The sequence below is a fragment of the Meleagris gallopavo genome, chromosome Z, assembly GCF_000146605.3.
Source record: "Meleagris gallopavo isolate NT-WF06-2002-E0010 breed Aviagen turkey brand Nicholas breeding stock chromosome Z, Turkey_5.1, whole genome shotgun sequence".
Classification (NCBI taxonomy): Eukaryota; Metazoa; Chordata; class Aves; order Galliformes; family Phasianidae; genus Meleagris; species Meleagris gallopavo.
Genome location: NC_015041.2, coordinates 8,984,097 through 9,006,614, shown reverse-complemented (window position 1 = coordinate 9,006,614; position 22,518 = coordinate 8,984,097). Strand labels below are relative to the sequence as shown.

The 22,518-nt window shown below is 39.1% G+C and overlaps 1 protein-coding gene and 1 long non-coding RNA gene across 4 annotated transcripts in view; one reads left to right on the top strand and one right to left on the bottom strand.

The window, feature by feature from the left end:
* Positions 1-22,255, top strand: part of ADAMTS12 (ADAM metallopeptidase with thrombospondin type 1 motif 12) — a 171,918-nt gene extending 149,663 nt beyond the window's left edge. For 2 of the 3 annotated variants that reach the window (XM_010725311.3, XM_019610349.2), the window contains 5 exons: positions 1,849-2,982; positions 9,954-10,106; positions 12,089-12,262; positions 17,236-17,389; positions 19,413-22,255. In XM_010725311.3, the coding sequence (XP_010723613.2) occupies positions 1,849-2,982; positions 9,954-10,106; positions 12,089-12,262; positions 17,236-17,389; positions 19,413-19,645 (1,848 nt within the window). In that variant the 3' untranslated portion in view covers positions 19,646-22,255. The remainder of the gene's footprint in view (positions 1-1,848; positions 2,983-9,953; positions 10,107-12,088; positions 12,263-17,235; positions 17,390-19,412) is intronic. The other variant, XM_019610350.2, reaches the window with a different exon arrangement.
* LOC116217518 lies at positions 3,524-9,985 on the bottom strand. The gene is made up of 3 exons (XR_004162162.1): positions 9,914-9,985; positions 9,330-9,433; positions 3,524-7,700 (listed from the first exon to the last, which is right to left on the bottom strand). It is a non-coding gene; the product is annotated as an uncharacterized LOC116217518 (long non-coding RNA).
* Positions 22,256-22,518: the final 263 nt, after the last annotated feature.

The following is a 22,518-nucleotide window of genomic DNA, read 5'->3' as shown; positions in this document are numbered from 1 at the left end:
TCTAAAGGAACTCACTAATGAGCTTGATAGTAGATTCAGATAATGAATTTTGTGACAGTACTAATATAATTTATACTGCTCACAAGCCATCATCTCTAAATGTTGATTGTTTTGTAAATTGGGTAGCCACCATTTTTTAGCTACCTGTGGAAAAAATGCACTTGTGCGTATATGGCCTATTTATACAGAATGGTAATTTATTTATAAAAATAGCATGCTGCTACTGAATGCAGCAGTTGCTCGCTTGTCATTGGTTTTTATTCACATGTTTCTAATAAAAATAGATTTCTTCGCCTCAATAAATTGGAGTGAGAGCACAGGTCAGACTGTTTCTCCACCAGAAATGTAGCATTGTCCAGATATTAGTAAGTGGAAAAAACCTTAGATGATAAATGTGTGAGAGAGATTTCATGCAGGCAAAACTTCCTTTTTCTCCAAGCTAATCTGGTTGTTAAAAGATCATTCTATACATTAAAAAATGAAAATACCTAATTGGGCAGATAATGAAGTGTTGCAGATATTCTGAAATCTCTTTTGTACTATATGTCTGTAATCTAAAGCAGAAGCTTTCAGAGCGAATTCTGGGGAAAGAGAATTGTTCCCCAAGAAGTTAGCAAGGTTAGATATTCCTTTTAATTCGCAAGTGCTAATCCAAGTCAGCCACATGGCATAGTCTGACAAGTTGTGTTGTATTTCTGTAGAAGCAGCTACCAAATGCCAGCAGCTACTGTCTTTCTCAGTAAGCAAAGCACATTACTACCAATGTCAGTAACTTCAAAAGTGAAATTGCAGTTGGTATAAACTCACATAGTTCTAAGTACGGTAAATACACTATTCTGCCAGAAATGCAAGGAGGACAGGCAGAATAACTAACTAACCTTCCTGCTCTGAGGTTACTGTGCTAATGCTGCGGAGCTGATGTTATTTCAGAGGTGTTAGCAACACAGGAAGCACCAGGAACACCAAGTCATGTGTGTTCCACTGCACCCTGAGAAGGATTGTGTGTCTCAAGGGTTTTAAAGTGCTGGCAATAGGAGTGTTTGTGTTAAGCATCTATTTTAAACCAGCTAAATGACCCTATGTTTCCTCAGATCTTAAGGGGACGTCCTCTACTAGGTAATACATAACATCTCCAGCAAACAAGTCAATCAGCCTTATATCTTCAAACACCTGCTAAACTAACTCATTGTTGTACCCCTGAGACTGAGGACATAACATCAGAGGAAAAACTGGGTATCTTAGCTTCTAGCATCCTTTGTACATGAAAGTGCTATCATTTAAATAAAAGCCACATGGGTTAGAAGTCCATAATTTAGAAGGGAAATGCTTGCAGCCCTGGCAGCAAGAGCATTAAAACTGAATGAAAGATCCATTTCATAAAGTTAACAAGGATCTATGAGCTGTGCAAATCATCAAAGCAAGTCTGTGGCGTTATGAACAGCCAGTAGTAAGCGATAAATATATACTTTAATGTCAGCTTTCAAGTCTGTTTTTTATACTTCCAATTGTACAGGTATTGGCTAAACAATTTTTGTGATTGTTTTACTGCAGAAATCAGATTCTGGCATACTACTTCCATATTTTGTCTTTATCATGTAGTCTTTTATCAGTGATGTTTACTCAAGTATACATTTACATTTACATTTACATTTACCCTTCCAAGAACTTTAAAAATGCTCCATGATAGAAGAAAATCACTAGAATGAGACGCTTGTTCCTTAGGGAAAAAAAAAAGTTTTTCACTATTAATAATGATCCTTCTTTATTAAAACAGCTGCAATTTGACACTTACTTTTATTCACGTGTGCAGCAGAGTGAAGAATTACATTAATTCTTCTTCTTTTTCAGTGCACAGTTACTTGTGGTGGTGGGATTAGAACTCGCAGTGTCACCTGTGCCAAAAATAATCATGAGCCATGTGATAGTTCCAAAAGACCGAACTCTAAAGCCCTGTGTGGTCTCCAGCAATGTCCTTCTGCTAGAAGGTTCCTGATACCCCCACAGGTACCTAGAAGAGGAAAGATTATAATCCGAAAAACTACAAATCCCAATTGGAGTCCACCTCGCAGAATACCCATACTTGTGCCAAGCCCAAGGTTCCATGCAACAACAAGAATTCCCAAGCCTGAAACTGTAACTCCCTCGCCTACGTCCTCTGGTTTAGATAAAATCCCACAAAAAGAAGAAACTGCCGATGTAACATTACAAAATAAGTTTGCTGGATCAAGTGATGTTTACAATTATCCTGTTTTTTCTACTGAGAATAGTTTTCATCAAAATACTACTTCATGGCCTTTTCCTAATAGCTTAAGTACTGAAATTATAAAGCATGCTGAAAAAGTTTCTAAAAGTGAGACAGTTTCTACTGTGGGAGATGAGTTGCAAAACAGTGAGGACACTCCTGTCTCTTCTTTTACGAATAGTCCGGAAATAACTTCCAGCTATGATTACTTAACTGAAGAATCTGATGATGTTGATGGGTCAACAGAAGGCAGTGAGAAACCAACTGATTTCCTTTACAGCACAGAACACAATCTGGAAATCAGAACCAGGAGCACAATGCTAGATACCAACTCTCCCATCCTTCAAAATGGGGATGTGACTTCTGATCTCCCCCCCTTATCTCATCCTCAAGAAGCTTCTATGCCCCTTCCTGATAGTAGAGCAGCACAAGGATTGACAACAGCAAGCGCAATCAGTCTGCAAGTTGATGTCCCCATGAGAGAAATAACTACCCAAGAAGTTACGGTAGTGCCCACCATGTTTGGTAATGTATGGAGAGGACAAGCTGACAGCAGAACAGAAATGAAGCTCCCTGACAACATAACCTCCAGCACACAATTGTTAGTAAACAAGCATGCTCTCAAGAACCACATAGAAACATCTGAGAGGATTTTGATGAATGTCACAGAAAGTAGCCTCCTAATAACATCCAGCAGTTTGCCTGGTGATGACTACTGGATAGTAGGGAACTGGAGTGAGGTATGTTACTTTTAGTTCATAAATAGTGAAAAGTGCGTCAGTTCTCTGAACCACTGCTGGGGAAATACATTTTTATCTGAGATGAGTATCATAAATTTGAATTAAAACTTTTTATAACAAAAAATCGATATCAGAACTTAGGCTATCTAATATTAGAATGCTTAAATGAAACATATTTGTCTGTATGGATTCTGCACAGCTCTGTGCAGCTCTTCCAGGAACATGACATTTAATTTGACAATAGCTTTGAGACCTCAAGAGTTCTGCCCGAGAGCACAGGAAAAAGATAGGCTGTAAGATGAATCCTGGAGACACCCAATGAGTGCACTTGCATTTCCAAATAATTAAATAATCCAAGTTAGCTTGCTACTACATTATAACTTTTTCTTATATATATTATTTTTCTCTAAGCCATATTTCCTAATTTACCTACATTACCCTCATATTGTACTAAGCTAGCTTTGTTTCTAAATAAAGCACATAAATATCATGATTAATAAATATATCTCTAGTAGGCTATTAACAGATTTATGTGGTACATTCCTATCTCATACCACTATCAGTATTTGTATTCACCTTGAAGCAAATACCTCCTAACTCAGAGCAGCATTTGGCCTGGTAAAACTGGTTTGAATATACAAAGTTAAGATGAGAATGTTTGTCTATAGTTAAACCGGTATGTTCGTGGAGAGACGTTGCACTGTTCTTTGAAGTATGGGTGATCGTAAACTGGAACTAGGTTGTAACAGCAGTAAAGAGGAAGTGTTTTGTCTGGTGCACACTGAAGTTAAAATTGGTTGTGGTTGTTACCTACCTTTGGATACAGTAGCTGATAATTAGTGTTATGTCTTGAATGGAGAAAGGAGCAGTTTTTATCTGCGTTAATGGCTGTGCTTAAAGGAGGTTGAATCGAAACAAGTTTTAACATCCTGTAGTACTTACAAAAGCTCTGTCATCCTCTCTGAGTGAACAAAAGAAGTGCAGTTCACAGAGAATTGGAAACTCTTTTGAAGTGTAACGCAACTGAAAGGTTCAGACTTGTTCTGAAAGGTGTCAGCTCTTCCCAAGTTCTTAGCTATTTAGGTACAAAAGCTTTTAAAGAATAACTTTATGTCACCCTTCTGTGTGCAAAACAGATCCGATGGAGAACTGAACTTCCCAGTCTGGATATTTCTGACCATTACTGAAGGGTTGTAATACCTGAGTAACTTACATTTTCTCTGAAGGAGCAATATAAGTTGTTACGTTTTCTATGGCTTCTCAAAAGTGTTCACAATCTTTCATACTTTCCTTTACCAATACTCAGCATTATGCTTTTTTACAAGTTTCTGTGCTGTTATTTTGCTATATTCTAGGACAGTAGTTACTCTGAGGTCAGAGCTGGTAAAGGGGCAACCATAGCAGTAAGTCTATTCACATTTTACATTTTTAATTCAGAACTGGAAGCCTCCTTGAACTGAGCATGAAATCATAGAACGGTTTCAGTTGGAAGGGACTTCAAAAACCATCAAGTTTCAGTCCATCTGCCCAAAGCCCCATCTAGAACATGTCTAAAAATAAGATATACGCAACTTCTCTAGATAACCTGTTCCAGAACCTCACTACCCTCACAATGAGGAGGCTTTCTATCTAAGCTAAATCTTTTTGTTTGTTTTGTTTTATTTTAAACTGTTCTCTCTTTTCTAATCACTGCATTCCCTGATAGCCCCTCTCCAGCTTTCATGTAGACCTCCTTTAAGTGATGGAAGACTGCTATAATGTTTCCCCAGGTCTTTCTCTTCTCTAGGCTGAACAGCCCCAACTTTCTCAGCCTCTCTTCACAGGAGAGGTGCTCCAGCCCTTTAATTATCCACATTGCCCTCCTCTGGTCCTGCTCCAACAGCTCCTGTGCTGATGGGCTCCAGGCTTGGATACAGTACTCCAGATGGAGCCTTATAGAGTGATGTCCCATGAGAATTCACATGGAGAGGGGACAGTCACCTCCCTCAACTGGTCACAATTCTTTTGATGCATCCCAGAGTACAGCTGGGTTTCTGGATTGTAAGGATATACTAACAGCTAATATTCAGCTATCCATCCACTGATACCCCTAGGTTTTTCTCTACAGGACTGCTCTCAATCCACTAATTGCCTGGTTCGTATTCTTGCTTGAGATTACTCTGATCTGAGCGCAGGACCTTGCACTTGGCATGGTTGAACTTCATGAGGTTTGCACAGGCCCATCTCTTATGCCTGTTCACGTCCCTCTACACTTGGTGCTGCATTCAATTCCACTGTCCACGTCACTAACAGAGACATTAAATAATGCCAGTGCCTGTACTGTCCCCTCTTCACTAGTCTCCACCCTTAGCTGTTGCTGCAACTCATTGAGTGCAACCTTTCAACCAGTTCTTTATCTACCAAGTGTTCCATCTTTCAAATCAATGTCTCTCCAATTTGAAGGCAAGGGTGTTTTGCAGGACACTGTCAAATGCTTTTCCTAAGTCAAGGTAGGTGATTCTTCCCCAATCTACCAATGCTGTCACCATGTCTCAAAAGACGACCAAACTTCTCAAGCAGAATTTATCCTTAGTGAAGCTTTGTTGTCTGTCCACTCTCTGTTTTCTGTGTGCTTTAGCATAGTTTCTTGGAGGTTCTGTTCCATGATCTTGCCAGGAGCAGACATGAGACTGAGTGACCTATCATTTCTTCCTTTTTCTGTTTTTAATAATGAGTGTTAATATTACCCTTTTTCCAGTCAGTGGGATCTTCACTCAACTATATGGATAGTTGCTTGGTAACTTAATCTGCTAATTCCCTCAGGACTCTCAGATGCATCTCATCAAGAGTTCCCACGGACTTGTGCACATTTGGGCTTCTTATGGGTTCTTTTTGTCTTGCCTGGTTGTGTTAATTGAAGAGGGATTTTCTGGTCTGCATATAAAATATATGGTTCAGTTAATGTATATAAGTAACACAACATCTTAAAAAAATTAAAACGTAGAAAAAAAAAGTAACAAAAACATGAAACCAGTGGGTTGGACATGTATGCCTTAGATGGTCTCACAGCTTGTCTTTTTTTACAGTGGGCAGTTCATTTTCCCAGTCCCTGCCTTTGGATTCTGTGACTCGGGCAATATGGCAGGGGACTTGTAGGTAAAGACTGAGGCAAAAACTGTGTAATTCCTCCACTATGTCTCACTGATGATGGAGGAGGTTCTTAAAAGGTCTGTTTGCTCTCTGGCCCACCTGGAATGTTGCAAATTCATGGAGTTAGAGAAATACATGGCTAAAAAGATCAGCAAGAGATGAGTCAGCGTGTCCATAGCAGTGGAGTTATAGCACAGATGTACGAGGAAGATCCTGTTGATGCCCTCTGTCTGATGCAGCCTGTGGTCAGACTCTTCCTCTGTCATGTTGGCGATTCACAGAACATCAGAATGGCAGAGGTTGGAAGGGACTTCTGGAGATAATCTAGTTCAAACCTTGCTAAAGCAAGTTCCCTGGAGTACATTGCACAGAAAAACATCCAGGACGGTATTGCATGTCTCCAGAGAAGGATGCTCCACAACCTCTCAGGGCAGCTCGTTCCCATACTCTGTCACCTTCACAATAAAGAGGTTTGTGTTCCAGTTTGTGCCTTCTGTCCCCTGTCCTGTTGCTGGGAGCTACTGAAAAGAGCTTGGTCTATTCACTTCACTCCCCCACTTTAGATATTTTTAAATAGTGATGAGATCTCTTCTCAACCTTCTCTTCTCCACCCTGAACAGCCCCAGGTCTCTCAGCCTTCCCTCAGAAAGAAGATGTTCCAGACTCTCTCCCTGTCTTTCTTGAGCTGGGTGCCCAGACCTGGGTACATACTCCAGATGTGGCCTCACCAGGGCAGAGTAGAGGAGGAGGATCTCCTCTCTTGACCTGCTGGCTGCACTCCTTTTAATGCACTCCATGATACCAAGCCACGAGGGCACAAGAGCATACTGCTGGCTCATGGCCAATCTGTTACCTCCAGGACATCCAGGTCCCGATCTGCAGAGCTCCTTTCCAGCAGGTCAGCCCCTAATCTGAAATGGTGCATGCATTTATTCCTTCCCAGGTGCAGGATCCTATGTTTGCTCTTCCTGAACCTCATCAGCTTTCTCTCTACCTAACTCTCAGTCTGTCTGAGTCCTGCTGAGTGGCAGCAAAGCCTTCTGGTGTGTAACAGACTTCTGGTTGTAGGACATGTACTCTGTGATGTCAGTCTGGAGCTTCTCCTTTACCTTCCAATGGCAAGGTGAGAATGGTTTGAGCTTCCAATATTCAGGCAGTACAAGTGAAACATTTCATCCTGCACATGCCTGAAGACCTATATTTAAGTCTGCTTGTGTGGAGGACCCTGTAAGAGAAGGTCAGTGCAAGGGCTGTGCTCCTAAGCCCAGTGCATCCCAAACAGGTGTTTAAAGGAGAGATCCAGTGACCTGTCTTAGTCATTCATTGCTCCTATAAGAATGATTTTCTTTATATTTTACTTAAATTTCCTGTATTGAAAATGAAGATTATTTTTTATATGCAGTGGCCATGGTAGGTCATTGCCTTTTCAACAGTGGTTTGGATGTCTGTTTTCTAAGCAAGTCCATCCAGTTCTTTTTTACACTTTCCTTGTATTTTCTATGCATGTGGTGGTTTTCTTTTCTCTCCACTTGCTTTGTTTCACCACATATTTCTTCAACACTGGTGTTTGTTATGGCCCCAGCTGACACCTTGCAAATGAAATGAAATCATTATTACAATGTTATATGACTCTGTGAATGTTAAGATCAAATTTGCTTTGTTTTGTTTTCACTTCAATTCATTCCATTTGTTGGCCATTGTAAACCTTGGATTTCTCAATACAATATTTTTCTTTTCAGCTGATGTTCTCAGTTACACACTAACAACTTTTGAATTTCAATTTACTGTTTCCTTACAATTTTTCTGCTCAGCACAATGCTTTTGACCTCAGATTCGGTCATTCCATGTTCCTGCCAACTCTCCCAACCAAGTGTCATCTGCACATTTTATGAGTGCATGCTATCATTAATTATTCAGTTAGTTAATGAAAATTCTGAAAAGAGCTGGGCTCTGGACAGAGCATTACAAGGCCATATTTGAAATGTCTTTTCATTTTGACTTAAAATCATTGTGGAAAACTTTATTACAGTTTTTCAGTTAGCTGTGCACCAGTCTTGTAATAATGTCACTTAAATCATATTTCCATCATTTGCTAAAAGAGCAATCATATAAAAAATGTATCATGTTGACTGGCTCTTTTACCATTAAACCAGATACCCCAGTTTTTCTTGGTAGCTCCATGTTGACTGCATTATTGCTTTATCATCTTTGTCACTGTATGCCATTTTGGTCTTGACTGTTTAATACTTGCTTTTGTATCTTGTGAAATGAAGTTAGGGTGTGTGTTCTTCAGTGCACAGATCTGTCTTTTTGCTTTCCCAAAGATAATTTGAAAAAGATTATTCTGTAATCCTCTTGGGCCCTCCCAGTCCTCAACAATTTTTTAAAAATAGTTCTCAACAGTTCAAAGAGTATTTGTGAACATTTGAATGAATACTGAGATGAGAAGGTCAATGCATTCAGTTTCATGGAGCAGATGAAATTAATTTGAGGTATTCAACACATCTCAATTTAGTATTTTGAAATGTTTTAGAAATCTTCTACTACTCTGATGCAAGCTACGTCTTCTAGTTAAAATTAACTTTAAATGAAGCCTGTCCCTTTTTAACTTCTTCCATCTGGCTATGGTCTTGGGCAATGAGCTTTAAGTGATCCTGCTTGGTTAAGGCCACCTCCAGAGATCTCTTACAATGCTGTGAATGTCAGCTATTATACTTCACGTGGGTCAAAGGGTTAGTATTTCTTCCATACAACTTGATGGAACCTTTTCTTATTGTTCCTTACTTTCAATTCATTTTCATTTCAATATTCTGACTTCTTGTGTATTTTTGTTCTATTTATTTGTCCTTACCAGAACTCTGTGCCTGCTTTTTTATGCCTTCTCATTAAGGCCTTGATATTTCAATGTCACCATACCTACATATATTACTCTCTTGCTATGCTCTCTTTCTACTGTTACTGTAATGCAGATGATAAATCTCATAGTAACTACCAGTATTCTGGCACTTCTTTGCTCCTTGGATAGATCAGTAAATTTGCTGTAAACCACACACTAGAAGTTGTTATTTTTCTGACTTAATCCAATATTATCTGTGGTGTTACTTCTGCCAACTACAGGCTGATTGGCGTATGTTGGATTTGACTCTGTGCATATAGTTCACCATCTCTCACACTTTAAGGGAGAAAAAGATGAATGAGGATTTCTAGTTACTTTTTACCTCTTCCTGCTTCAGGATGTAAAGGCTTTTTGATGAAGAGCGTGCAGTCTTTGGAGCCTGGCTGGCATTAGCGATGTTCTCATATCTCAGGTGCTGAAACCCTCCTAGATTTTTGGAAGCACATAGCCACTCTAAATTCTTAAAAATCCTTTTCGTGTGCAGTTTTCCCAAGAATCTCATGCAATTTAATTCAGATTTTCAGCATCATGTACTCAATTTACTGAATATCTTATTTGCGTAGGATTAGAGAAGTAAAAGTGATGGAGATTTGAAGCAATGATAATTTGCCTTAGGCCCCCAAAGGTCAGAGAAGGAAACTGTGGAACATCTGCTATAGCTTTATAAAGTGTTAGAAAGCAGAAGATTGCCAGGGAAAAGCAGTGAGTAGCGTAAATCAGAATCGGTATTTTCCTAATATAAGAAATGTATTTTTAAATAAGAACTAGGTACATTTTAAGTAAGTCTTAGGTAAATTTGAAGTCTTCTTTTGAGCTCCTGTACAAACATCTCAAATTAGGTCAACTAAAATTGCTCTGGATGTATTAGTTTAGGCACGTGAATTGTTTCCACAATGATTTACTAACCTTGAGTTTGCCTCTTGGGCTTTCCTCTCACTTTGGCCAGTGCTCTACCAGTTGTGGAATGGGGACTTTCTGGAGACACGTGGAATGCAGCAGCAAGAATGTATCTCACTGTGAGCACACAAAAAAGCCGGATCATGCCAGAAAATGTTATCTCCGCCCATGTGCTAGCTGGAAAACAGGAAATTGGAGCAAGGTAACTTCATTCAGAGAGCTGCGTGTGAGCAGTAAGCTTGTTAAGTTCAAAGACTAGAGATTTCTAAATACTTCATTTTTAAAGTAAGTATTTATTCAGAATGCATACATAATTCCCAGTTGACCACTGAGTGCTAATTTCCTAACTAAGTTTTTTGTGGAATCACAACCACTGCAAATTTTGTTCTTCCTGTGCTAGGGTCATGCTCATTAAATCTCGCACCTAAATCTAAAGCAGGACTCAATGTCCATGTTATGTGGACAAAGATGGGCAAAGTTATACATGTTTGCAAGTACTTTTTTGACCTCTGCCCCCAGAGACACATTCTAATTTTATTAAGAAATGAGGTTTCAGGAGAGGGAGTTTGCACACTCCTGTTCACCTTAGCTGCTAAGTATTCCTCTCTTACATGACACAATCCATTTCCCATTCACTGAACTTATGATTACCAAATTACAAAAAAAAGAAAAATATACTGAGGAGAGTGCCTGATATAGTTAAGGTCTTATGTGGAGCAAGTTACAAATTCAGTTCTGGTCAACAGACAGAAACATGTCCAAGGTGGTAAGTGGAACTGAAATTGTGTCTGTGCACATGTAAAGATGTGTGATAGATACCTGGAAGGATTTCTAGAAGTTTATGTCTTGTCTTCACAATTTTTAAAACTGGAGCATCAAACAATGGGTTATTTTTCAAGGCTCAGAAGAGGAAAAAAATTACAAAATTTTGTTTGAAATAATACTGATTTAGTATAGGAGAAAAAGATAGGTCTCTCAAACTTTTTTATCATATTTGCAGACAGCGTTGGTGCCATTGGATAGAAGGCAGATTTGTACAGAGAGGAGCCTGCAGAAAAGGTTATAGTTAAAAAATCTGTGTTACATTATTGATTTTCTTGACATAAAAGTGATTTGTACGTGAAATATGTGTCTGTGTAGAACGTCCAGGCAAGGCCTTAAATGACCACACTTAAATCTTCAGAATTGATTTTAAGTGATGCACAGACATAATGTTGTCCTACTTCAAGCAAGGTGTATTTCACCTTCACTTTTTCTTCATAAATGTTGTTGTTCTTGCAACAAGTAGGTGACAGTTATGTTACAGAAAGTGGCTTTAAATCAGATTTAATGATAAAATATGGGAAACAAATGTTTTAGAGCACGAATAAAGAGGATAGTTTGCAACAAAAGACCTTTCTTAGCAGGTACTGTTATCAGCATCCCTACTTTTCAGCAGTTGAACTATACAGACATAACTACAATTTGATATATTAAAATGGTTTTTTTGATTTGTTTGTTTGCTTTTGCCAGTCAAAATTGTTTTTCTCATTTCTTGTTCCACATATCTTAAGGCAACTTGTCAGAGCAAGATGGCTGCAGTCCACTATTTGTGTAGTAAATCTGTGTTCCATTCCTCATATCTAATTCTTTCCCTCCCCTAAAGGAAAAGTGCTTCAAACTAGATCTTACAGTCTGCGTTTAACACCAAATACAATTTGCAAATGTTCTGGGGGCTTTGTACTCAATTTATTGCATAGTGACTTCTGTCTATTGTTTCTATTCAGAGGACCAGAAACTTTTGTGAATAAGGACATTAATTCCTCTTCCATCTACTCTTCAACTCCTAGGGGAAGTAGTGAATTCACTTCCCTTGTTCAACTCAGAAATAATTACTTATATAAAAGAGAATGACATTAGTTCTTATAATGCAACATGGTCATAAAGATCAAAGCTGATCTAAGGCTATTCAGTGTCAAAGGCAGAATTGGCTTTAATTCTAGATGAAGACAGAATAATTAAATGTGTATTTGTTCCTATTCTTGGAGTAGCAGATTTATTTCTTCCTTAGCAGCAGAAGAGACTTTGCATGGGGTCAGAAGCTGGTGCTGCTGCATGAGGCCTGGGAGCAATCTCTGGAGAGACTGGAAGGGCTCATCTGCTGACGTCTTTTGAAGAAGTGTCCCTTTCTGCTTTTGTTTACAGTGCTCTGCCTACTGTAATGGAGGTTTCAAGACCCGAGATGTTCAGTGCATCGATATTCGTGAGAAGCAACTTCTCAGGCCTTTTCATTGCCAATTACTTGGATATAAACCACAACTCACTACTAGTTGTAATATGGAGCCTTGCTTGCAGTGGCGAGTGGAACCTTGGAATGAGGTATTAGACTTCAAAAGAAACTTTGGCAATGAACAATTAGCTGCCAATTTATAGTGCTAAGTAAATTTCACAGAGAGCAACACAGCTGTTACTACTTAGAGGTTCTGCTATGTTTTTGTGTGGTTAGAGCAAAAATTATCCCAGACATTATTAAGACTTCCCAGAATCATTCCTAGGATTGCATGCGATACACAGCTAGAGCTGTAAATTACTGTACCCTGAAACTAAGGAGCAGATGGCCTGAAAGATTAAGTGGATTTGTTTTAGCTATCCTGCTGGATCCGTAAATGGGATTCATTCAAATGTTTCCCTTTTGCTGCTATTTTAATGTTATGATCTTTGTTGAGTTTGCCTTTACACTTTTTGGGACTGGAATTTTGTGGGAACACAGGCTGAGGTGAAACATGAGTAAAATCTGATTTTGAAGTCACTTTGTAATGTAAATCTGTACCAACAAATTTTAACAGGCAGCTGGGCACGTATTTATACCAGCTAAACCATGTAGTCTTGTTATACTTGACTGTCTGCTCCTGCTAAAAGCAGTTCTACAGAAAGTGCCATGTGCTGTATTTTTGCTGGTATGGACTTGGTGCTTTCAAATTTTGCTTCCTTACAAATCCTGCTTGCACTGAGTGGGATACCTCATCCTGAGTCTTGTCAGAGCAGTTAACAAGGACTTAATAATAATAGTAGCCAAATGATTGTGCCCAACCGGGCATTTTACTTCTTAAAATATTTTATAAAAACACTTGTTCAACCCTGGCAGTTGTCTTCATGATGAGGATACTGAGTAGAATTTCCTGGATGTCAGCTCCAATCCTGTTCACAGGAATACAGTTCCTTGTAGGAGAGCAGCAGTGCACTATTCAAAATATACCTGTCCCCTTAATTCACAACAGGCTACAAATCTTCTGGTATTTCAAGCAGGCTCTGTTGCAGACCAAATGAAGAGAGTAAAAATCAGTTGAGAAGTAATAACAGGAAAGGGACACAAAAGTGCTTAAAAAACTTGTCATTGTTTTTGCATGACACTTTTTATTGCCATTCTGTACCTAATATATTGTTTGCACCGAGTGAATTTTAATGTCCCTAACTGCCTCATAAAAATGAGGTGTTGCATCTCATGAACATGTACTATCTTCTATAAATATTGCAATTTAATCTTACAGGCACATGACTTGCAATCTCGTTTTTGTTAGAGAAATTACTGTTGCTGGTGGTTTTACATGAGCAGTTCTGTGTTGCCACTTCTGTCTTTTGGATTATTTCCATTAATATGTGCCAGAAACAGTTTTCTCCCAAGTGTTTTTGACCAGTCATGGCTCATCCCCTGTCTATTTCCAAACATAACAATGAAATAAATTTCTCTGTGCAGAGCTTCTCTTCATAACTGGATTGTAGGATGTGGCATACAAGCTAGCCTCTGCGCCTTTCCAAATCACATGGGTCAGTGACTTGCTTCTTGTTACCTGTTGATTCACATTTCTAACTGAAGAACACTGCTGTGTTTGTGGCCTTTTTCAGGGTTCTTATTCCTTCCTAACTCTCTCCTCATGAGTTTGTGAACCTCTTTTGATAGTGTTCAAGGTCATGTGGTGGTGGCCAGCAAAAACAACACATCTGCTGCCCAAAAGGAGACAATTGTGACTGGACAAAGAGACCCAATGCCATTGCATCATGTGACAGGCAATCTTGTATTCAGTGGATTAACCAGACATGGGGTTTGGTAGGATTCAGTTTCTTCCTTATTGTATTTGTGTTCATGGGTTGGACAAAGACAAAGGGCAAAGAGCACAAACTGGAACACAGGGAGTTCCATACAAACACGAGGAAGAACATCTTGACAGTGCACTGAGAAGGCTGCCCGTGGAGTCTCCTCTGCAGGTATTCAATTCAAGACCTGCCTGGATACTTTCCTGTGCAATGTGCTATAGGGAGCCCACTTTAGCAGAGAGTGGACTAGACGATATCCAGGAATACTTTCCAACCCTTCTGATTCTGTAATTCTGTGAAATTTGGTCATATTTAAATTGTTGGTCTTATTCAAAGATTTGACCGCAGTTAAGGTAAAAAAGAGGAGAGGGATCAGACAAACAATTAATTACCTGGTTGTGTTTGAGTGTTGGTACCAGTAGAAAGAATAAGTTCTCATAGAATCTTATAATCTTTAGAATTGATGGGTTCCTCTGAAGGCCATCTAGTCCAACTCCCCTGCAATGAACAGGGACACCATAGTTGGATCAGTTTGTCCATGGCCTTATCCAGCCTCACCTTGAAAGTCTCTACAGATGGGGTATCAAACACACTAGGTATCTCTTTCAGTGCCTCACCACCCTCACTGCAACAGACTTTTTCCTTATATCTAAATTAAACCTACCCTCTTTAAGATTGAAGCCACTTCCCTTTGTCCTGTCACCACAGGCCCTGCTAAAGTAGCTCCCGTTTAGATAACTGAAAGGCTGCTATCAGGTCACCTTGCAGCCTTCTCTTCCCCAGGCTGAAGAGCCCCAGTTCTCTCGGTCTGTCTTTGTAGGATAAGTTGTTTGTAAAACTGGAAAACTGGGTTTACAATGGGAGATCTCTTTAGAATAGAACCAAACTTTTCAGATCCAGCCTACCTCGGTTCCTTCAAGTGAGTCATGTTTTGGGGTTGTTTGTTCTTAGTTCTCTCAAGAAGAATGAGCTACCATTAATATTCTTCCCTTGTTCATTTGATATTTCCACTGAAAGACACTGATTAACAAAACATGATTGTGCTTAATAAAGAGGTAAAATTTCAAGAGAATGACTGGGTAGGTGTCAAGAAAACAGGCATTTCTTTATTCATGATACCTACTGGGTGACTTGGCAAATCAAATGCATGCTCTTAGAATTCACATTCTACATTTAAACAGTTAAGACATATATTTGCAGCACATTTCTTGAAACAGCATATGTATTCATAATTTTCTAAGAATTCATTAATATATGCTAATGTCCCTTCAGGTTTGTGTGGTGTAAGTGTACAACCACCTTCTTCATCCCCTTTATTTCATCTTAAACTTCTTCACAGTGGCCTTTGGCCAACCTTCAGCAGTTTCTCCACAATTTGGCAAATTTCCATCGCTTGTTATGGCATAACAAGCAAGCTTTTGTCTTGATACACTACAATTCAGAACAATTGATATGAAACCCAAGAAAAAATCCTTTCACCTGGTGGATACAAAGAAGCTCTGAGAACACACTGTGTAGATAAAAGGCAGCCTATTGTAGCTTCAGCGTTTGAGTGAAACAAGGATCATGCAAAACAAGACTGTTCACATAACAAGCAAAGCTAACCTGGAGAATTCTAAAACTAGTACACACTGATTCCTTTTGATAAACTAATGTATTGGTCCTTAAGATAATATGTATTGATTTCTATTGCTAAACCATCCTATATCACAAGCTGTCTTTTTAGAGGCAAGGAAAACCTGAATTATCCCTGATGCAAGCCTAGCTGAATCCTTTCAAGTACAGCTAGACTGTTTGATCTGTCTGTGCTTTCAGAGCCTTCCCACTTACTTTAAGGTTTTTGTGTTTGAAAACTGGAAGCAAGGGTGAGCTGAGAATGATATTCCGAAATAAACTTTTTGGCATATTGCAACTGTCTATACAAGCAGAGATTTTAAATTTTGATAAATTGCCTCCTTCTTTGGATTCTGGAAATCTAATTGATGAAGATGGTATATTTGTTTGGAAAACTTTCATGTATCTGTAATAAATGGTTTTAAACATGTATATGTAGAGAGAGAGAGAGAGAGAGAGAGAAACTGGTACATCTAATAAATCTTTCAGTTTCGTTAATAAACATGTTCATACATTAGAAGTATTCCTATCAGCAGAAGAGAGCAGTGAAACAACACCAAAAAGCAGAAACCACAAATAAGTTAATATTGGAGAATCATTTAACGCTGAAAATTTCTTGAGGGTTATTTTTGACAGAAAGCCTTCAGATGGGATAACAGTGGGATGTAATAGCTTCAACTCTGATAAACAGAGAAGTGAAAAAGTTTGGAAATGCATAAAATAAGCAACTGAATACCAAAATTTTACAGCTCCATTAATTCCATGTATTATAATTTACTTAAAAAACATGAATCTAAATTTGCTACATGAGTAACCAAGATCTCTTTCTGTGTTTCACACCAATAATATTGTGTCTTACGCACAGAGGTGTACATTACAAATAGGATGATTTGCAACAAAATTAATGAGCCTGTCTTCATCTCTTGCACCTCATTAGCTGGCATTAGCTACATCTGTTGAACTGTTCATCTTGCTGGCCACTGTTTATCTGAAGAGAGCAAGAATTAAACATTCATTGGAATTCTCATAAGCTCTGGGATGTATGAGGAATTAAGTAAATTTTCAGACTAGCAGAGGAACGTGTTCTCAAAATGTTCTGTTATGGTCATCTAAGTGTCACCAGAACAAGCAGGTGGTAGTTGTTTTGTTGTTAGAAAGTGAGGGTAACCACAACGTGTCACCAAAGAAAAAGCTTCTCATTGAGCTTTTCCGAAATCTTAAGCTCAGTCATTTCTAGACCTAGCATTATAGTTGATGTGGATTATTCATGTTTAAAACAACTCAGGAAAAATACACAAATTATATTTTTCACAGATTGAAAAAATTGTCAGTTTGCAGTACTAATTTGGATTACTACTGTCTTTATAGTATTTCCATTTCAGACTATCCTCCTATTCAGAAAGTACTCCTGTCACCCTGGTTGTACATTCCAAAGTGCTGAATTTGTTCTCTCTCCGTTGTATACTGACAAATCTAGCCATACAGATAGGTGTCTAGGTAGAGAATTTAATACACAAAGTATTTATTGTCCTTAGTTCTGGATCGTATGTTTTTTTAGCTTTCCATCTCACTACAGCTCACGTGTTAATATATTACACAACTCCCACTTAGAAATACTTAATAGTATTAAAATGGCTTTTTTTCAGTGCACTGTTTCCTGTGGAGGAGGCATTCAGCAAAGAACCGTGAAGTGCAGGAATATAGAAACCGATGAAACAGAAGATGACAGTATGTGTGTGGATAAGCCCAAGCCAACAGAGCATCAGCAATGCAATCAGCAAGCGTGCAGAAAAAACGCAGGTATGATAATGTGCCGGCAGCAGACAGCTTCCAAGTAGTTCTGTGTTTGTTCTGAGGTGTTGGAAAAGCCAGGAGTCTGTGAGCTTGCTGTAAATGCTACATGCACAGTAATTATACGTTAGTTACTACTCAGCTACACCGTTGCCAGAATCATGCTGTATTCTCCGTTCCTTCTTGCCTTGTGTTGCTGTGATGGGGCGTTCTGAGCACGCATCCATGATTTACAATGCCACAACTAAATGAATGGCTCTGCCTGCATTGGTGGGTTTTAAGTAGTTCATAGGCTGCTTTTAAGGCCTGTAGAAGGAAGTGCCATGAGTCCAAACAGATGCTGTTTCTTAAGATAGATGACCTTATAGGTTCTGCAAATTCTAAACAAGGAGTACAAGCAAGCAAAGTGAGAAAGACACAGTAAGAAAAATCTGACTAGCAGTGAAAGCAGGCTCTTTGCACTTTGAATTCTGTGTCCCAGAGAGTGGGACATGTATGTATGTTCAAAGTGAAGAGATGGAGAGAATAAAACTCCTTCAGATAATTATTGTCCAGAAAAGAAAACTGTAGCAGAAGGGGGAAGAAAACACAAACAAGAATCTTTATCCATGTTTATGACAAATACAAAGTTTAGAAAAACTTGGAGCTCCATAGTCTTGTGTACTGCAGTATCCAACAGGTACCCTAAGGGTGAGCACAGCAGCAGCTCAGACACTTGCTGGAATAGCCTTCATAGACCTTTTGGAGGAGGATTCTTCCCTCTTAGAAAGTTTTTAGTGAGGGTGCAGTCTGATGAAGAGACAAGAGATTGGCTCCTGAGGGTAATGCAGATATGGCATGCAACTAAGGGTGATATATGATTCCTCCTGCTGTTCAAAAATCTTGAGCATGTTTTGCCCCAGGGTTGAATTGGTCTGCTTATCTCTTATCCTTCTCATATTTGAAAAGACAGACTCAGATAAATAGTACCCATGCAGATTAGTTAATAGTTACTTCTGTAAACAGGCCAATGAAATGTCCTAGTGGGGAAGGCCAGTGGTGCGTGCAGTCCCATATTTTGTCTCCAGGAATGACATTAGGGGGTCCCACTTAGGGAAACTAAGTGCTGAGTGCTTCTCTGTGGCTTATTTCCTGGCTTTTCCTCCAGCATTCTCAACTGACATAGGAGGACAAATTAAAGCACACTATCCTGATTCTTTTAGTTTAAATTTATGTAACTTCCGTGAAATTTCCTTTTTGAAACTCCGATACTGTCTGCTCCTACCACCTCTTCTGGCAGCGAGTTCCAGAAGTTTGCAGTCTGCTGTGAAAAGTCATCCTGACTTTTAAATCACCTTTTACTAGTTTCTCCAGTTCTGGTACTGAGAACTTTACTGAAAAAATTCTGCATTCAGCTAATCCGCTACCTTTCTGCTTTTGCAAACCTTGACCTTTCTTCAGCTATTGCTTCTCAGATTTTCTAATTCCTAACCAAATCTGATATGTCTCAGTTTATTAAAGCTACCACAGAGCTGTCAGCGTTATATTACAGATGTTAGTAGTCTCTGACTTATTTTTGTGCTGCAGAAAGTAGAGTCGTGCTGAACCTGTAGTTCGTGTGCCTTGTTTATGCTCTTCCTGCCTGCCCTGCATTGCTCTGTAGCAAACTGCAGCTCTTTGGCTTCTCTTAAATACACTATTAAAAAAATGTGGAGGACCAAAATGTGTACCAGGCATGCACATCATTGTTACTGAATCTCTCTGACAGTTCTAAAAGGCAGAAATGATAAAGTGAAAAATATAAACCAACTCTGTCTGCTGCAAAAGTAAATCCTCGCTGCCCGATAATTAAAAAGCACTTCATTTTCTGAGGCAGAAGGCCATGTGAAATTTGCTATGACCTTTCCATTTGGATGTCCTAAACTTTCAGAAGGCTCAAGTTAACCAGTAATATGCAGGAAGAGAAAGCTGTCATAAGGCATTTTAAGATTCTTGACATGCAGATGATTTGTCAGCAAAATACAGATTATTCTTCTCATTTTCTCTACCATAGGCCTCCCCTGCAGCAAAGACCAACTGTCGATTCACTTCTGCCAGAGGCTGAGAGACATTGGCAAGTGCTTGGTGCCTTCAATACAATTGCAGTGCTGCTCCACATGTAGCCATCCCCGAATTCGTAACAAAGCAAGATACTGGGATCAGCGAGGCCTCAAACAACATTATACTAAATCTAGAAGAAAGTCACCTGAGAACCAAGAAAACAACAGCCAAGATGCTCAGCACTAGCTGTTTTTTAGCTAGTTAATTTCAATAGGGCTTCTGTTTACAAGTTTTATGTGTCTTTGTGTGTTTTTCTGAACCGTCCAACATAAATGAAAATCTGTGATCACAGCTGGGAAAACACATTCCTTAGGGTTATCAATCCTAATTTACTGCTTCGATTTCTTATCTGTACAAGTCCAAGATTTGTAACATAATTTGCAATGTGCCATCAGTTAGTATTTAGGTGTGCATAGAGGCTATAGACAAGCTTGGAATAATTCTTTTTAATTAATGTTTTGCTTGCTCTCTTCCATCTTTTTTCCAAAACCAGCTTGAAACAGCAGCCTCACCTAACTCGAGTGCTCAGTGAAGGATGATGGGACAGCCAACACAGACTTGTGCTGTGGATCAGATCCCCCTGTTCTCACTCACTTTTATATTCTTTTTTATTTTATTTTAACAAAAGAGGTGAAGTGGCAGTGTTCCTCTCAATTGCTTCCACACTTCAGTTCTTAAAAATTTAAAACAGAGTTTTGTTTCAATTGATGTGCAGGCCGTACAGACAAAAAAAAAAGTTTTTGAAAAGAAAAATTGTTCACTTAGTCCTTGACTGAACATCTAAAGGATACCTCAGAAACAGCCTGCCCTGACCAGTTGTCCCCTACTGCAAAGGTCTTGCTGTAACATAAAACAACCCATCAAAATTGGAATTTTAAGTGCTTTCTACTTTCTACTATGAAAGCAAAGCTTTTTCATCTACCATATAAATGGACTGAGTATTAGTGTGAATTATTTGAGATAGCAGTACCATTTAACCCAATAGCTCCTTGAATGGCATAAAATCACATCCACGTTATTGTTACCACTCACAGAAAATTTGTCCCCCCAGTTCTATCAGTAATCATAGCAAAACACCTGCGATTAGGAACCTGAGAGCCAGAATATCTGCATAGTAGCATTCTGGACGTCAGCCATTAAGACAGCAGTAGCCAAATAGTTCTTTGCTATTAAAAGAAATGACAGAACAACTGCTAGGGAGGCCAGACTGGACTCTTCAAAGCATATCTGGGATTTTCGACAGAGATGGACAGAGCCTAGCATTTAGATTAAAATTCAGTAGAAGTTGGACATCTTGAGTCTTCATACTCTTTTGAATATCTCAGATTTATTCCCTAACTACCTTCGACGATTTGAGATTGTAATACAGGGAAATGTCACGTTTTGTACGATGCAGAATGAGATACATAGCCATGAATTGAAGTGTCACTGAAATTACAGAGCCATGACTAGCTAATAGTCCTATTTCTAGACAAACCTGTATGGAAGTTAATCAAAACACTTTGGCTAGGCTTTGCTGTATCAATCTAATGAAGAAGACCATAAGTCTAATTGCCCCTTTTTGTGGGTTTGTGGCCTTTGGGTAAGGGCTCACTTCTTCACTTGAGGTATCTGGGAGTTTAGGATACGCAGCATGGTAAGATTAGATTTATTAATCTCTGTGATGGGAACGTAACCCCAGTTATAGGTGCTGATAAAACTTAAAAGCCACTGTTAAAAACATGGTGCTAGTATACATAGATGTGGGGGATGACTTACAGTGGTGCATGTGCGTGCATGGCCTATGGGCACGTACTCTTAAACAATACATATCCATGGTGTTGCTGGCCAATGCCAGGCATATTGCTTTTTCAGTATCACAGGTGCTTATGTCCTTCTGAGGTCCTGAATTGGCCCACTGAACAATAGAAATCAGGTTGGTTCTTATTGCACAGGACACAAAAATACTGAAATATGTGGAGAAGTGGAGTTGTTCCATCAATGAAAGGAAGCATTTGAGCAGGCTTTGGCCTCAAGCTGCATTGTACAGAGTAGAGCCTGCACAGTGAAATCTGAGGCAGTTGTCTGATGGCCAAACAAAACTGACTGGCGGTCACCGGGAATGCATACTGGAGGTCAGCAGAGGGACCACCAATCATGGGAGCTAATGAGAAGGGAGATGGCTGCGTGAAGATAGTGCAGATGGGAGGAAGGATGCCTTGGGGTTGGGTTGGGCTTTTCAGTGCTCCTTACAGCCAGTGTGGACAAAAACCATGTCTGTCTTCATAGTTTTATTCAGGGAGTTGTTACTTCATTTGAAATAAATGAAAGTAAGTCATATCATAAACATTAATGGAAATAACCATTCTGCCTGGGATAGCACAGTCGTCACTGTTATTCAGCTTAAAGCTGTAGGGAAAAGTCTGTGATAATAACATGAACTATTTTAACAGAGCAGCACCCATTGCTGTATTTTACATTGCACTCATCAGCCTAATATCTCCTTTATGCTAACAGCATTTAGTCATCTCTCTCATTCATTTAGGAAAATTCATTTCTTATGACATATCTCTTTTTAAGTAAATGTTGATTTACGATCCTAACCCAGAAAGTCGCTATTCTTAAAACTGAATGGAGTATCAAGAGCTGAGGCATAATATCATTACGTTATCATATTAGCCTGAGACACATCAGCTTCAGCAGGTTGCTCAGGAAAGGTTTGTATTTAGCACATTCACTGCTTGCTCTAACATTTCAAGGTTTAAAAAGCAGACTATGATTACTTGTTTCGAGCTTCAATAAATGGCATTGCTTACACCTGTTGTCTCTGATGTTTTGTTTCCAGTCCTTGTCATTTTTGTCTAATTATTCCAGATGTATCCTCATCATTCATGTATTTTGATATTTGATATTCCAACATGAAAAAGATCATTAAAATCAAGAGGGAAAATGTAGCAGGTCACAGTGCTTATTTCCTATGAGATAGATGGCATCTTATCGCCTGAGACCAAGCAGATGCACTTTAGCTCCTTGGTAGCAGATGGATGTAAGCATGCCTGTTGTGGGAAGTATTTGTTTTC